This window comes from Pseudophryne corroboree, chromosome 4 (genome assembly GCF_028390025.1).
Source record: "Pseudophryne corroboree isolate aPseCor3 chromosome 4, aPseCor3.hap2, whole genome shotgun sequence".
In the NCBI taxonomy this organism is placed as follows: Eukaryota; Metazoa; Chordata; class Amphibia; order Anura; family Myobatrachidae; genus Pseudophryne; species Pseudophryne corroboree.
This window is the reverse complement of record NC_086447.1, coordinates 445,941,613-445,958,910: the sequence shown is the minus strand read 5'-3', so window position 1 is coordinate 445,958,910 and position 17,298 is coordinate 445,941,613. Positions and strand designations below refer to the sequence as shown.

At 42.6% G+C, this 17,298-nt stretch overlaps 1 protein-coding gene across 1 annotated transcript in view; it reads left to right on the top strand.

The window, feature by feature from the left end:
- Positions 1-17,298, top strand: part of SLC35A1 (solute carrier family 35 member A1) — an 88,768-nt gene that overhangs the window by 5,191 nt on the left and 66,279 nt on the right. Inside the window, exon 2 of the mRNA XM_063916936.1 lies at positions 1,983-2,160. Within this exon, the coding sequence (XP_063773006.1) occupies positions 1,983-2,160 (178 nt within the window). The remainder of the gene's footprint in view (positions 1-1,982; positions 2,161-17,298) is intronic.

Below are 17,298 nucleotides of genomic sequence, written 5' to 3'. Positions count from 1 at the left end.
TGTTGGGTGCCTGCCTGCAGCATCTCTGTTGGGTGCCTGCCCGCAGCATCTCCTCTACCTGCATGTTGTATGTGCCTGCCCGCAGCATCTCCTGTACCTACACAAGTTTATATCTAGGCTATTGAATGTTTATGTTGTGTCAGGACAAGAGTATACAGACCTAGGATGGATCCTCCAACATGACCCCTTTCTCTAGACACAACCTACTCTGCTCCTGAACATCCCACTTCTTTTACTGTTGCAGTTACTTGGGATGAATTAATTGGATGGCTATTTTGTATATACTCGGTACAGTGAGGAGATTGGGAGGATATCACTTTGTACTGATGTGGTAAAAACATCATATTAAGGCAGAGGTTCCCACACTCGATCCTCAAGGCAAGCTAGCTGTCCATACTTGGCCACAGGTTACTTAATTAGTACCTCAGTCAATTTGATTTAACCATCTGTACTAAGCCATGGATATCTTTAAAACCTGGATTGTTAGGGTGCCTGGAGGACCGTATTTGGGAGCCTCTGCATTAACGTGTGCACTACACCTGGCTCATATGGTATGTAGTCATAGTGTCTGCAGACTTAAAACGTTGACACCTTCAAAATGTCAAAAAGTTTATATATACGTTTTCTCCTAAAAAGATCCTGCTGGCTCATAGATTTAATCAAATTATTATTATTATTATTATTATTATTATTACTAGGTGACTCATCGAGCCCCCAAGGGCGCTCTTCACACCGTCACAAGGGGCTACGCCCCCTTAACCCCTGTACGCCTTGCTGGCGTTCAATATTTCTATTATATGGAGTATTACCTGCATTCCTAGTTTTGTTAGTGGTTAAATATTGCACGACGAAAGGGCGTCCGATGGTGAAGGGGGCGTAGCCCCTTGCGACGGGCGGGGGGGGGGAGGGGGCGGGGGTGCCGCTGCTGGAGGAGGGTCAGGTGCTGGGCTGTCCCCGACCTCAGTTTTTGTAAGTACAATGGTAATAAAATATTACAATAAAATATTTTATTGTAATATTTTATTACCATTGTACTAACAAAAACTGAACAGACATGTAAGTTTTTAAAGCAGTTGACGTTTTTGTCAGAAATTATTCTGAAAATTTATTTTTGAACATGTTATTTTGCATTTTAATAAAAAAAATGTTAACATTTGGGTGTATGTGTATATAAGGTACTAACAGAGCATCTTCAGTTCATATCCATAAATTTACTGGAATGTCCATTAAATAAGAGTGCTCCTCAGAGATATTTTTCTTTAATATTTACCGCTATAGGCCCATATTGGCAAAGGGCCATTTCTCTTGGGGTAGCTGCCTAAGATAGCTGTATTTAACAGAAAATTGATTCCAGGGTAATTGTAATTAGACTTTACCATATTGATTAATAATAGCGCATTAAGGAACATATATATATATATATATATATATATATATGTATGTGTGTTCCCCCTAGGATGGGGTAGGGCGCCGGAGTTCGGGGGCACATTGGCGTGCGTGCGCCCGAAATGGGGGCACGGTCATGCAAATTAGGGGGTGTGGTCTCACCCCCGTCATTTTAGTGGGCGGTGCGGCCCACAGACGCTACTATAGAGGTCGTCTGTGGCCGTGGACGTCACTTTTGGGGGCCTGCCCAGCACCTCCGTCGGTGCTGGGCTTCCCCCAGCTCTCTCTCAATGTGTGAATGGATGCCGCGCGCATGCGCACGGCATCTTTACACGCTGGGAGGGCAGGAAGCGGGCGTCTGTTCTAGCAGGGCGCCGCAAAAGGGGCAGGACGGGTTTTGCCTTCTAAAAAACGGGCAGGGCGCAGCGCCCTGATAAAACAGCCTAGAGTGAACACGAGATTATATATATATATATATATATATATACACACTGTTGTTATATTGAAAATAAATTCCATTTTTGATAGTGTCTTACAAGTTTGCACTTTCCTATTATTTCTGACCATTCTGTTTTTGTTGTTTGTTTAATCTCCAGAGAATGTCAGTTTGCTTTTCAAGCTCTATTGTTTGCTGGTAATGACTTTGGTGGCTGCTGCGTATACTGTGGCATTGCGATATACAAGGACGGTGAAAACAGCTATGTACTTTTCTACAACAGCTGTTTGCGTGACTGAAGTTATAAAGTTACTACTGAGTTTACTTATCTTGGCAAAGTAAGTACCATGTTGGGCACAGTAAGTACCATGTTAAGATACATATTTTACTCTGCTTTACAAGTCACTAAATATGCTGGTAAGTATGAATGTCGCTGTGTAATGACAAACATTTTGTTGATGGCCTAAAAGGCAAAAATGTATAACGATTCCTCTGTGCGCAAAAGACTGCTGCCAGCTTACATAAACTCTTATGAGGTTCCTTCACCCCTCACTAAAAGATATTTTAACAGAATAAGACTTAGCCGGCGCTGTCAGAATGTAGTTCTTGTCGTCTTCACACTCCCATTCACTTAACACTCGGTTTCACCATGGGGAAATGAAACAAAGGTAATAATAGTGAAGCTTGTTTTTAATATACAAATAAACACAATAATGCACAAATGGTCAGAATCCACCAAGCAGCTCCTGATAACAAAAAAATGCAGGGTAATTACCAGATGGCTATGGCTGGGTGGGATTCACCCAGGATACCTTGAGAAAGACCCCAGATAGGGGTGGAAACGCATTGGAAATTGCTGCTGAAACAGGGAAACGCGGAGGTCGCTGCCAGTGATCAGCGTGGATACTGACTGAATCCATCTTCATTATTCATGCTTGATTTGGAACTGTTTGGCCACGGTTCCATAGCCATCTGGTAATTACCCTGCATTCTTTTGTTATCAGGAGCTGCTTGGTGATTTTGGATCATATGTGTATAATTGAATTTATCTGTATATTAAAAACAAGCTTCACTATTATTACCTTTGTTTCATTTCCCCATGGTGAAACCGAGTGTTAAGTGAATGGGAGTGTGAAGACGACAAGAACTACATTCTGACAGCGCCGGCTAAGTCTTATTCTGTTAAAATATCTTTTATTTTGTCGATGGCTGTTTGCGGCAGTGTGTTTCTTCCTGTATATATTAAATGATAAAAGCAAGCATGCAGAACATCAGACCTTCATTGGGAAATGGATGCAGGAAGGTGTGCACAGAGATGCTGGTGTGTGGTGACTCCAGCACCCCATAGTGTCACATAATTATTACAAATTAACTGGTAGTTGGCCTATTTTTTTATATAGTTTGTTTCGGTTTCATCACACAGATGCTTTATTAGAATGAGGTCTGCTGCTATATTAACTTAAGTTCGTATCAGGAAGCCTTTCAGGTCAAATATGTTGCTGGAAGCATTATATTACGGAATAAAGCCTACTTATATATGAGTACACTATTGCTATGAAGGGACATAAAAAAAGGAAGAAAATTGTGCATTTGATTACCTGTTTCTGTTCTCTATGGGCCTGTTAAATAATAACAGCTCAACGATAGTAGGATCTTCATCGACAGTACTACAAAATAGAAAACCAAAACCCAAGAAAGGCCCCCCTCTGGTTTTGGTGTGGGGTATTCACAGGGATCCCTTATTTGGATGATGTGTTAAAAGCAAATTCTCTTACAGGTTTTTGGGTTGTTTTTTTTTTTAACTAGTATGAAACAGACCAAACAGGTTTTGAAGTTACATGGTTGTACTATTCAAATCCAATCTGATTCCTTTTTGGAGGAAACATTTTGGTTCCTGGTAACTCTGCATATCCATTTCATAGGTTGTGCAGTTGTGGTACTCCAGTCCACTTTCCAGGGCAGGTAGTCATTGGAGGAAGCAGCTGTTCTAATCAATGTGCTGGAAATTCGGGCTCTGTACAACACCGTCAGGAGGAGGTTTGAGCAGTTTTTCAAGTGAAAAAAGCCTCCCAAAGCCTTTTAGCTCACTGCATTGCTTGGCATGTACATCTGGTTGCCATGGTACATTACCAGTGGCGAATTTCCCATTAGGCACGTGAGACACATGCCTATGGGTGGCACTTGTTTGGGGGCGGCACTTGGATACTTGTGTTGGTAATGTCAGCCCAAAAATTACCAGTAACTGCAAATATTTCCACTGTACTGTACCATATGCCATCTTGAATGGAGTGTAAACAGGAAAGACATGCACAGACTACCTCTGTAAGCAGTCCTGCTTAGTAAATATGTACAGTACACATAATTAAAAATAAAGAAATGTCACAGTTAGAGGCTTTTTCTCTAACGTCCTAGAGGATGCTGGGGACTCCGTAAGGACCATGGGGATAGACGGGCTCCGCAGGAGACATGGGCACTTTAAGAAAGTCTTTAGACCTGGGTGTGCACTGGCTCCTCCCTCTATGCCCCTCCTCCAGACCTCAGTTTGATACTGTGCCCAGAGGAGCTGGGTGCTTTTCAGTGAGCTCTCCTGAGTTTGCTGATAGAAAGTATTTTGTTAGTTTTTTTATTTTCAGGGAGCTCTGCTGGCAACAGACTCCCTGCATTGAGGGACTGAGGGGAGAGAAGCAGCCCTACTCTCTGAGTGCAGGTCCTGCTTCTTAGGCTACGACACCATTCGCTCCAGAGGGATTGGTACGCAGGATCTCACCCTAGCCGTCCGTCCCAGAGCCGCGCCGCCGTCCCCCTCGCAGAGCCGGAAGATAGAAGCCGGGTGAGTATGAGAAGAAAAGAAGACTTCAAAGGCGGCAGAATACTTCATGATCTTCACTGAGGTAACGCACAGCACTGCAGCTGTGCGCCATTGCTCCCACACACCTCACATACTCCGGTCACTGTAAGGGTGCAGGGCGCAGGAGGGGGGGGGGCACCTGGGCAGCAATATAAACCTCTTATTTGGCAAAAGGAGCATATATACAGTTGGACACTGTATATATGCAGGAGCCCCCGCCAATTTTACACTTTAGTGGGACAGAAGCCCGCCGTCGAGGGGGCGGGGCTTCTCCCTCAGCACTCACTAGCGCCATGTTTTTCTCCACAGCACCGCTGAGAGGAAGCTCCCCGGACTCTCCCCTGCTTATACCACGGTAGAAGAGATGGTTTTAAAGAAGAGGGAGGGGCACATAATTCGGCGCAGATAATAACAGCGCTACTGGGTAAACATTAAATTGCTGTGTTTTTTCATGGGTCATATAGCGCTTGGGTGTGTGCTGGCATACTCTCTCTCTGTCTCTCCAAAGGGCCTTGTGGGGGAATTATCTTCAGATGAGCATTCCCTGAGTGTGTGGTGTGTCGGTACGTGTGTGTCGACATGTCTGAGGTAAAAGGCTCTCCTAAGGAGAAGATGGAGCAAATGTGTGTGTGAGTGGTGTCTCCGTCTACAATGCCGACACCTGATTGGATATGTGAAATTAAGTGCTAAGGTAAATTTATTGCACAAAAGATTAGAGAACAGTCAGTGAATCTACATATGTCTGTCCCTATGTCGCAGAGACCTTCAGAGTCTCACAACGCTCACTATCCAAAATAATAGACACTGATATCGACACGGAGTCTGACTCCAGTGTCGACTACGATAATGCAAAGTTACAGCCAAAACTGGCAGAAAAGTATTCAATATATGATTATTGTAATAAAAGATGTTTTGCATATCACTGATGACTCATCTGTCCCTGACACGAGGGTACACATGTTTAAGGGGAAGAAAGCTGAGGTAAATTTCCCTCCTCTCATGAAGAAAAAGAGCGGGAATCTCCAGACAAGAGACTGCAGATTCCCACAAAGAATTCTCAGGGAGTATCCTTTCCCTACTAGGGCCAGGATACGATGGGAATCTTCCCCTAGGGTGGACAAAGCTTTGTCGCGTTTACCCAAAAGGTAGCGCTGACTTAACAGCTATCCTCAGGGATCCTGCAGATAGCATGCAGTAAAAGTACTTTGAAGTCCATTTACACACATTCTGGTACACTACTCAGACCGGCGATTGTGTCAGTATGGGTTTATAGCGCTGTAGCAGCGTGGACAGTTACCTTATCAGCGGAGATTGAAACCCTAGATAAGGATACCATGTTATTGACCCTAGTATGTGTGTGTGTATGTATGTATGTATGTATATATATATATATATATATATATATATATATATATATATATATATATATATATAAATAAATAGGAGCACTCACCAGTCTTCATAAAATTCTCATTTTTATTAGCAGCAAGACATCAAACAGGGGGTGTAACCGACGTTTCGGTCCCAAATGGGACCTTTGTCAAGATCATATAGCTTAGTAAATGGTCCCCTTATAAACCCTAAAGTGACCCTCCCCCTAATTAACCAATTACAATATATCCAGTAATCATATCCAAAGACAAACAAATACACAACACATACAGAGACAACATGTAAATGAATATAACATGGAGATAAAAACATATCTACCGATTAGATCATGAGTCCACTGCAAACCGCTGATCTCAGCGGTACACGAGTGGCGTGCGTTCCAATGCGCACCTTAGTTGCGGTGTCTGGAACGCAAGTTCCAGACACATGACCGGAAGTGCCCAGTCTCGTCATCCAGAGTCCTGTAACAGTTACCAGCCTTCCGTAGTCATGTCTCCATGGAGATATGACATCATATCAACAACAGGCATAATTAAAGAAACCTCCTAGGCTTATTTGCTGGTACAAAACAGGTAATAAAATTGTCAGAACTAATTGACAACAACAGTGGTCTCATATATCAAACCGGAAAGATCACAATAGATCCACAGCATGTAAACTGTCACATGGTCTTAAGTTATATTATTTCCTAGAATTAATGTAAATAATCAATCAAACAAACAAATTATAGTACCAAAATTCCAAATGGTATGGGTATCGACACAGACGGTCCATTTATGGAAGCACAGAAAGCAAAAAAATAAAAAAATAAAATAAAAAATATGTATCAAAAGAAAAACATTAGCCTAAAAGAGCATGTAATTCATTCCAAAAAGACACCGTATTGGATGCCCTCATTCAGGCCCCTGGAGCGTATAGTGTCCAGTCGATAGATCCATGATGCCTCACGTTGGAGCAATAGTTTTGCTCTATCTCCACCTCTTTTCAGAGGAGCTATCCGATCTATGATCATACATTTCAGTTAAGCCAAAGTGTGTTTTGCCTCGAAGAAATGCCTAGCAACAGGCTTATCTGAGTGTCCTTCATTCAATGCTGTTCTGATGGATAAACGGTGGTTCGCCATCCTTTCTCGGAATGAGCGAACCGTTTTGCCCACGTACATCAGGGAGCATGGACACGTAAGCGTGTAGATACAGGTTGAGTATCCCTTATCCAAAATGCTTGGGACCAGAGGTATTTTGGATATCAGATTTTTCCGTATTTTGGAATAATTGCATACCATAATGAGATATCATGGCAATGGGACCTAAATCTAAGCACAGAATGCATTTATGTTTCATATACACCTTATACACACAGCCTGAAGGTAATTTTAGCCAATATTTTTTATAACTTTGTTCATTAAACAAAGTGTGTCTACATTCACACAATTCATTTATGTTTCATATACACCTTATATACACAGTCTGAAGGTCATTTAATACAATATTTTTAACAATTGTGTGTATTAAACAAAGTTTGTGTACATTGAGCCATCAAAAAACAAAAGTTTCACTATGTCACTCTCGCTCAAAAAAGTCCGTATTTCGGAGTATTCCGTATTTCGGATATTTGGATATGGGATACTCAACCTGTAATAAAATCAGAGGTACAACTCACTCGCTGGCTGATCTTAATCTTCTGTCCAGTATGTGGATGGTGGAAATATTCACCAGAGGTCATGCTTCTGCAAGTTGTACAATTCACACATCGGTAACACCCCTTCTTCTGTAGCGGTAGCCAGGAATCAGATTCTGATCTTAATGGTCTATCCGGCTGCATAAGAATGTCCTTTCAATTTCGCCCCCGTCTGAAGCTAATCAAAGGTTTAGAAGGTAAGTGCTTGCAGAGGACTGGATCACTTTTAACCACCGGCCAGAGATCTTTAACTGCTCGTCGGACAACAGGACCTGCAGTGTCAAACGTTGTTGTGACCACAAAAGGATTCTGTGGCCTACATGCTTTCTTAGCATTTCCTGATGAAAAGATCTTTGAGGCTTTATGTAAGCAGTTATCAATCGTCTGTTGACTGTAACCCCTAGAGGAAAATCTCAATTTCATCTCCTCCAGTTGTGTGCTAGCTGTTTCGGGTTCTGAGTTGTTGCGGAGTACCCGCAGGAACTGTGAAATCGGCATATTCTGTTTAAGTGAGCCTGGGTGATGGCTATCAAAGTGTAATAAAGTATTGCGATCTGTAGACTTCCTGAACAGTCTGTGTCCATACCCCGTCTCTGTGGCATAGACGGTTACGTCAAGAAAATTAATCTCCTCCCTACTGCATTCCATGGTAAATCTAATCGGAGAATTAAGGCAGTTTAGATACTCCAACATCTCATGGAGTGCCATCTCACTGCCTGTCCAGATCAAGAACACATCATCAATGAAGCGACGATAAAAGCCGATACTATCCCCAAACAGCGGGAAAATGTGTGTGTTTTCATAGGCATCCATGAATATATTAGCATACGACGGTGCAATATTACTGCCCATCGCGGTCCCCGCCGTTTGGAGATAGTATCGGCCACCATACTGAAAATAATTGCACGTAAGGGTCAACTCCATCAAATCGATTAAAAATTCAATTGGTAGAGAGGCCATCTGAGTGCGAGACAAAGCTTTACGCACAGCCATCAAACCATCATGATGTGGTATAACGGTGTATAAAGACACCACATCCATCGTAACCAAAATCCCCCGCATAGAGGGCGGAAGTGTGTTAATTAGTCCCAAGAAATCACCAGTGTCCTGTATATAGCTCAATGTATTCCCAACATATATCTGAAGAAAACTATCTAAATATTGTGCCACAGGTGAAAATAAAGAGTTCCGGGCCGATATAATCGGTCGACCCGGGGGGCTCACCAGTGTCTTATGTATCTTGGGCAATAGATAGAGCATAGGACAAATAGGATAATCAGTCTTGAGAAAATTTAGTACATCAGAATCAATCCAACCATTAGAAAAGCCAAAATCTAAGCTAGTATCTAGACGGTTTTTAAAGGAAATTGTAGGGTCTCCCCCCCAATATCCTATAGGTATCACCGTCCGATTACTGTCTCAATGCCTCTCTATCATAATCCTTGGTATCCAAGATTACCACCGCGCCCCCATTATCGGCGGGGCGTATGGTAATCAAGGGATTTTCTTTAAGATCCCTAAGTGCTTTCTTCTCAAGTGGTTTCAAATTAGATCTAATGTGTTTTTGTTTGGTAAGAGATTCCTGTATATTCTGATCCAGTAATCTGGTAAAAGTTTTTATACTAGGATTCAGTGAGGGTGGATCATATTTACTCCTCTTCTTAACTTGTGTAGTGGTGTAGTCCATTTTACATGTGCCTTGAAACTTCTCTGTCAATCTGAGCTTTCTACCCAGCTTATATTTATCAACTGACCATCTAAATCTATCAAATTTTGGTGTTGGTATAAAGCTTAGCCCTTTCGATAGCAGGCTTATCTCAGGTTCCGTGATCGTCGCTTCATTGATGTGTTCTTGATCTGGACAGGCAGTGAGATGGCACTCCATGAGATGTTAGAGTATCTAAACTGCCCTAATTCTCCGATTAGATTTACCATGGAATGCAGTAGGGAGGAGATTAATTTTCTTGACGTAACAGTCTATGCCACAGAGACGGGGTATGGACACAGACTGTTCAGGAAGTCTACAGATCGCAATACTTTATTACACTTTGATAGCCATCACCCAGGCTCACTTAAACAGAATATGCCGATTTCACAGTTCCTGCGGGTACTCCGCAACAACTCAGAACCCGAAACAGCTAGCACACAACTGGAGGAGATGAAATTGAGATTTTCCTCTAGGGGTTACAGTCAACAGACGATTGATAACTGCTTACATAAAGCCTCAAAGATCTTTTCATCAGGAAATGCTAAGAAAGCATGTAGGCCACAGAATCCTTTTGACACTGCAGGTCCTGTTGTCCGACGAGCAGTTAAAGATCTCTGGCCGGTGGTTAAAAGTGATAAAGTCCTCTGCAAGCACTTACCTTCTAAACCTTTGATTAGCTTCAGACGGGGGCGAAATTTAAAGGACATTCTTATGCAGCCGGATAGACCATTAAGATCAGAATCGATTCCTGGCTACCGCTACAGAAGAAGGGGTGTTACCGATGTGTGAATTGTACGACTTGCAGAAGCATGACCTCTGGTGAATATTTCCACCATCCACATACTGGACAGAAGATTAAGATCAGCCAGCGAGTGAGTTGTACCTCTGATTTTATTATCTACACGCTTACGTGTCCATGCTCCCTGATGTACGTGGGCAAAACGGTTCGCTCATTCCGAGAAAGGATGTCGAACCACCGTTTATCCATCAGAACAGCATTGAATGAAGGACACTCAGATAAGCCTGTTGCTAGGCATTTCTTCGAGGCAAAACACACTTTGGCTTCACTGAAATGTATGATCATAGATCGGATAGCTCCTCTGGAAAGAGGTGGAGATAGAGCAAAACTATTGCTCCAACGTGAGGCATCATGGATCTATCGACTGGACACTATACGCCCCAGGGGCCTGAATGAGGGCATCCAATACGGTGTCTTTTTGGAATGAATTACATGCTCTTTTAGGCTAATGTTTTTCTTTTTATATATATTTTTTATTTTTTATTTTTTTGCTTTCTGTGCTTCCATAAATGGACGGTCTGTGTCGATACCCATACCATTTGGAATTTTGGTACTATAATTTGTTTGTTTGATTGATTATTTACATTAATTCTAGGAAATAATCAAACTTGAGACCATGTGACAGTTTACATACTGTGGATCTATTGTGATCTTTCCGGTTGGCTATATGAGACCACTGTTGTTGTCAATTAGTTCTGACAATTTTATTACCTGTTCTGTACCAGCAAATAAGCCTAGGAGGTTTCTTTAATTATGCCTGTTGTTGATATGATGTCATATCTCCATGGAGACATGACTACGGAGGGCTGGTAACTGTTACAGGGCTCTGGATGACGAGACTGGGCACTTCCGGTCATGTGTCCGGAACTTGCGTTCCAGACACCGCAAGTAAGGTGCTCAGTGGAACGCACGCCACTCGTGTACCGCTGAGATCAGCGGTTTGCAGTGGACTCATGATCTAATCGGTAGATATTGATAAAGCTAATTATTTATCTTATAACATTCACTATATATTGGTAAGAGACTCAGTACGCAATGGGCGTACGGGGTACCGTAATGGTACGCACTTAGCGTAGCAGACGCTAGGCCGTGGTCGAGACGCACGAGCGGCACGTTAGCTCACGGCTTACGCTGGGTATCGAGCACGCTATAGGCGGCCCGAGCACCGTAATGCTACGCTACTAGCGTAGCGGACGCTGTGTCCACGAGAGGAACACGAGCGGCGCAGACGCTCACAGGATGACACACAGTAAACCTTGTATTCAACACACTGAAAGGCTAAGCCTATACTGTAAACCTTGGTCTAGTAATGTTAACACAATGTAACGCTGATTAACCTCTATTATATAAAAGCTGATTGAGCGATTGAGACGCTCAGAAACCCTCTATACTAGCTAGTAAAACACACACTCCTTGCTAAGGTTCCAAAACCTTTACTTACGATAATTTGTATGAAAAAGGGGAAAACAGTTAACAGCTTATACACTACAGCACTAACATAAAACACCTAAACAGTATAACTGGACATAAATATACAATAGCGTCTTAATCCTAAACAATAACAGTGAGAGAGAGAGTATGGCAAATACAGACGGAGAATAAGTTGGTCACAGAGAACTTACACACGTGGGGAATGATCGCTAGCGCAGTCCTGGAACCAGCTCTCTAGTTAGTCAATGATGAAAACCTTTGTGGAAAGAAGACTGAGCTGGCCCAGACTGGCTGTTCTTATATACACAAAGTACAGTACACTACAAAGGGCCCTACAATCTCATTGTTCATTGGACACAGGAATCTGTCTTCACTCTATAACGAAAGGTCATAGGTTGATTCGAACAGGTGTGCTGTGACTATTTCAAACTGCTCAGGTGGGAGGGAATCGCAGGTTTCCCGCCGCATGGATAATGAACTGCAAATACAGTAAATGTCCATAAACTTCTTATAAACATAACTATACGCAGGAGCGATTAATCTCTTTCAAACCAACACCGGAATGTTACTAATAATATACTCTTCCGTTGCATACTAAACACCACTGCTCAAAACCTGTCTGATCCTTCGTATCATGTAAAGAGGGATCTCTCTGTCCATGAACCAGTTACACTAAACAAACTTACTGATATTATTAAGGGGACCATAACCTATAAAATACACTATTTAGATTAACTATGTAACGATCGAGTCGCCCGCCAGATGCACGCAAACTACCGTAAATGCGCATACCACGCGCCTGAGCGCACGACCGTGGAGGCGCCGTCACGCAACTGCGAATACGCGCATGCACGGGAGAGAACGTGCACGTGCAGCGGGCAAGCGCATGGGGTTAGTACAAGGCATCATAGGTCGCTATATTTTTCGACTTTGACAGTCCATCCTTTGGCAGTCACCAATAACTGCCATTTCCTAAACAATTCAAACAGAAAAATATATGTCATCATGTAAATACCTTTTTATGATTGGGTAAAGAGAGGAGAGGAGAAGGTGGGAAAAGTATGACCTAGTGAGACAGTAAAAGCATGTGTGTATGAGATCCATGTTTGAGGGGTCATGTATCATCGTGCCGTACGTGTTCTAAATCAAGCTTCGAGGTATTGCGAAGTATACATTTGAATCCTTATCCTGTATTACGGGTCTGTGGATGGGCTGTCAAACTCTACCGAGCTCTTTTCGGCTTCTGGTTGCAACAAATGGGGGAGCACATTAGTTGATGATGCATGAAGGGGGGGAACATGTGAATGCTAATATGTGAGAATCACCTGTCGACTATGTGAGATACTACCTGGAGGTTGTAGAGATGAAGATAAGAAACAATCGTTATAAATGCAGTCGTAAACTATGTGAGTTTAAATAAACAGTCGCCGATTGAGGTCTTGTCTGATGTCTTGTCTGATGTACATGTTGTCTGATGTCTCTCGGTGCTTTTGTTGTAAATGGCGAACAAAAGCTGTTCCAGTGTCCATAAAATTACAGTCTCTAAAGTTTTGGGTTTTCCGTAGATAGTTAAAGTCACTAAAAGTATTGGGTGTCTGTGACACAGTTCATCAATGGTCTGTATAAAAGAGGTTGTCAAATTCTTCTTCCAAGTGGATGTCTTTGTGCCTTGGAGGAAAACAAAGGAGAAACGGGTGAAAGAAACGGACCGTGGAATCACATTTTCATCACAACATTGTCTCTATCGTTGGGTCATAAATCAAATTAGTTGTTGTTATTGCAGTGTCCTCACTCCTCAGACTCAACACTCTGGTATTACCTTTCCACTTCGTTAAAGTCCGAACGCATCTAAATATCAGACCAACCAATATGATGACTCCCAGAATACACAAGAGAAATTTCCCTACATCCATTATAATACCTTGGGCCCATTCTCCTAAACCAGAGAACCAATTTCGTGGGTTCAACCATGACACCCAACTGGTCAGCTCATTACCCACAGCAGCGAGTGTGAGATTGTGTTTCCTTCGAAACTCCCACTTTAATTGCAAAATGTCATCCATCTTCTGGTCTATGACCTCGGCCGGGTCCTCAGTGCTGTTTGTAATATACGTGCAGCACTTTATTCAATATTGAGTTGCTAAGGTGACACAATACCCGCCTGTCACTGCTGTGAGATAATTGAGAATCATCCTATGCTGAACCAGCTCTGTTTTGTAGGCTTGTAACTCTCTCCCAGTATACCTGAACGTGTCGTCATACATTTCGGTGATATTGTCTAACAAGTTTGCTAGCGCAGATATATACCTATAATTTATCACTCCTCTGGCGGTACGAGTGATATCTAACGCGAGTAGGAATTGAATCCCGGTGGATTCATGGATCAGATCAGAGGCCGGATGCTCTGTCCTCTCTATCAGGTGCCGTTTAACGACGTGCTTGTAATGAGTGTGAGTATAAGGAGCTTGGGCACCACGGTGAATATCTTTCATTTTAATATGGGATACAGTCATTACTTCAGGCAGTACTTTTCCAATGTAACACAATCCCTCTGAGTTTGGGGCAAGCCACTTATACGCCTTTCTCCCGCATATGAAATATGCATCATCGGGGAGAACATATGGGACGGAGTATGACATAACTATGTTACAAACTTTCCATGTGAAATCTCCTAACCCTAACTCTCCCATCTGTCTAGTATACGTATCCGGTTGTACGATATGTGCACAGTATCCTGGTGATACTTCTCCAACTCGCATGATCCTACTTCCTAGAGTGTACCTATACCGGAAATATTTTCCACTGTTGGCTATCTGGCGTATAAGCTCTGTGTCTATGGGCATTCTATCGGCTCTATATGAAAATGTCATGGTTTGATTACTCCATGACACTTCCCAATTTCCTGGCTTTCGGGGATTGGAAATGTTAAAGCATACTAAGGACTTATCCACATGATATTGGTGGAGCTTCAAACTAGGAGGACTAGAGATATTAAACCTCTTGTCCACCGGCCTCCCACCACTTAACTCAAGTACCTCTCCTACAGTTAAAGGGAATGGTACTAGTCCTGATTTGCTATGACCTTGAGGTACTTGAGAGCATACCCAACAGTCTGTCTGGTTTAACACTTTACCCACTAAGGAGTGATAGTCATTCAATGGATGCCGGTCCATGTGGATATTAAAACTGGACTGACATTTCTTGATGCACCCATCCTCAACTATATTGTCACAGTGCCTACAGATGCAGTTCTCTTCAGCTAACAATCCTTCACAATTCCTTCTATTGTCAATGCTACCAGATCGTTTTCTGATACTCGCCTTTACTCGGTGATTATGTTGCTCTTGGAAAACTACGCCTCCATCCTGGTCATCAGAACCCATTCCAGATCCTTTCTCGACCTCCATGGTACTCTCACCGAAACAGACTGCTCTGGTCAACATCATGGTCAACAGGAAAATCCGGATCACAGTCTCTTGGGGCAAGTCTATCTTATAGGAGGAGAAGGAGAAATTTGTAATGGGGGTACAAAAAATAATTTGAGGGGAAAGAAAAATGTTACGATGCTTTTGTCCTCTAGTCTTGTTGTTCTTCTTGCTCTGTTGTCATCTTAAAGGTGCTGTCTCTCAATCTTCCAAACGAACATTCCGGTGATACAATATTCCTTCCAAATCTGCGATCTTTCTGTAAGGAGCAAAAATCTTGCATTACCATTTGTCTAACTGATGTGTGACATACCATCTGTAAAGCATGAGAACATGAGAGAGAAGAGAAAAACAAAAACAAACGAGAGAGAGAGCAATTCATATATATGTTACATAAAACAACAAACAAAAAAAACATTGTCAGATCTTCCGTTCACCATCAGGCTGTCACACCATCACATCCATTGGTATCTTTGCGCAGTCTCCCCCACCAGTATTTCCACACTCCACCCTTTTGTGCCTGGCCAGGACACACCGATGTCGGTAGGTCACACTGGGTTTAGGTAGACTTCTGCAAAGACCAAGTAGCTATGTGATGTTTGAGTTCTGCCGATGAACGTCAGAGATGGGGAAAAATAAACATTTACAGATAAATTACAAAGTTTACCCGGCCGTTCCTGTGTCTACAAGGAACTGACCTCCCAATATCATTAACTGTAACCTCAGGTTTACTACCAGTCCTAATGATCAACTTTCCTGACTGCATATTACAGGTGCGGCCCAAACTTCTTCCTAGGTGATTCCTGATTACAATTTCGTGTATCATGACTTTGCTCATGTTTTTGTCTAGGGGGTTGATATACCTTTTGTGGATCTTTAAACCTACAACTTCGTGCAAAATGACCTTCCTTCTGGCAATTATAACATCTTATCACCTTTGACTTACCCACAGGGATCTAAGGCTTCTTACCTCCCTGTGCTTCCCTGTTTCTTTGGATATCATGGTCATGTCGTTGTCTAGGGAGTTGATATGACTTTTGTATATTTCTTGATCTACAATCTCTTGCAAAATGTCCCTCTTTGTGACAATGATAACAAACTATCACATTTGAATTTCTCACAGGGGTTTGGGGCTTAAGCTGGTGTGGCTTCATTGTCAGGGCTTGTCTACTGATTGTCATTTGCTTACTGCCCTGTGACTCCAGGTGTCTTTTGATGTTCCATTCATGGTCAATAGCAGACTCTCTCAAAACAGCCACGAGACACCTCTCCAGTTAGGTAGAGAGGTCTGTACCCTGGTTCTCAACACTTCCTGTAAACCATCCATTAATACCTTAACCGCTATATCTCTATGTTGTGCATTTCTCTCAATGTCCGTGATCCCAGTGTCTCTAGCCATTACTCGCAGTGCTCGATTGAAATAATTAGAAGTACTTTCCCCCTCACTTTGTCTTATGGAGAAGATTTTTTTCCACTCGACAACGGCTGGGAAATATACTCCTAACTGTCGGTTGATCTGCTTAATACATTCCTGATTGTGTTCCTCCGTACGAGGTACTTCTGTGTCTAATTTACAATCAGTAATAAATTTCGCAGGGTCAACACTGGAGGGCAAACATGCCCTCAGCACTGTCCGCCAATCTTTGTTGGTGGGTTCTGTGGAGTTTCCTAGTTCTTTAATAAACCTCTGACATGCAACTAGATCTTTCCTAGGATCAGGGAATTCAGACATATTTGTCCTTAATTCTGTCCGGGACCAGGGATGGCGCATTGCACTGTCCCTGGCAGGAATGATTCCCTGAGTGTCAGTCTTCCCATTGGGGACTGTGATCACCCTGACAGGATTAAATTCAACCACATCATCTTGTGTTGGTTCTACAATATGAGATACATTTGTTTGTGCGTGATATATAACACCGTACGTACCTGTGGACACGACCTCACCTGAGCCTCCGTTAGGGGGTTTGACTACTGCCTTTACCGATTGGGTCGCGTCCACCTGGATGTCTTGTATGATGGCTGCTGGAAAAGGTGCCGACATCGTGCTGGGCTCACTTTCTTGCTTGTAATCCTGAGGGAAGTTTAACATGGGATGCAACTTGCACGGGTTAACAGTTGTACATTTAACAGTTTTACTTTTATCATTGTTACATTTGTTACAATTATTCTTATCATCAATATTACAGTTACTAAGTG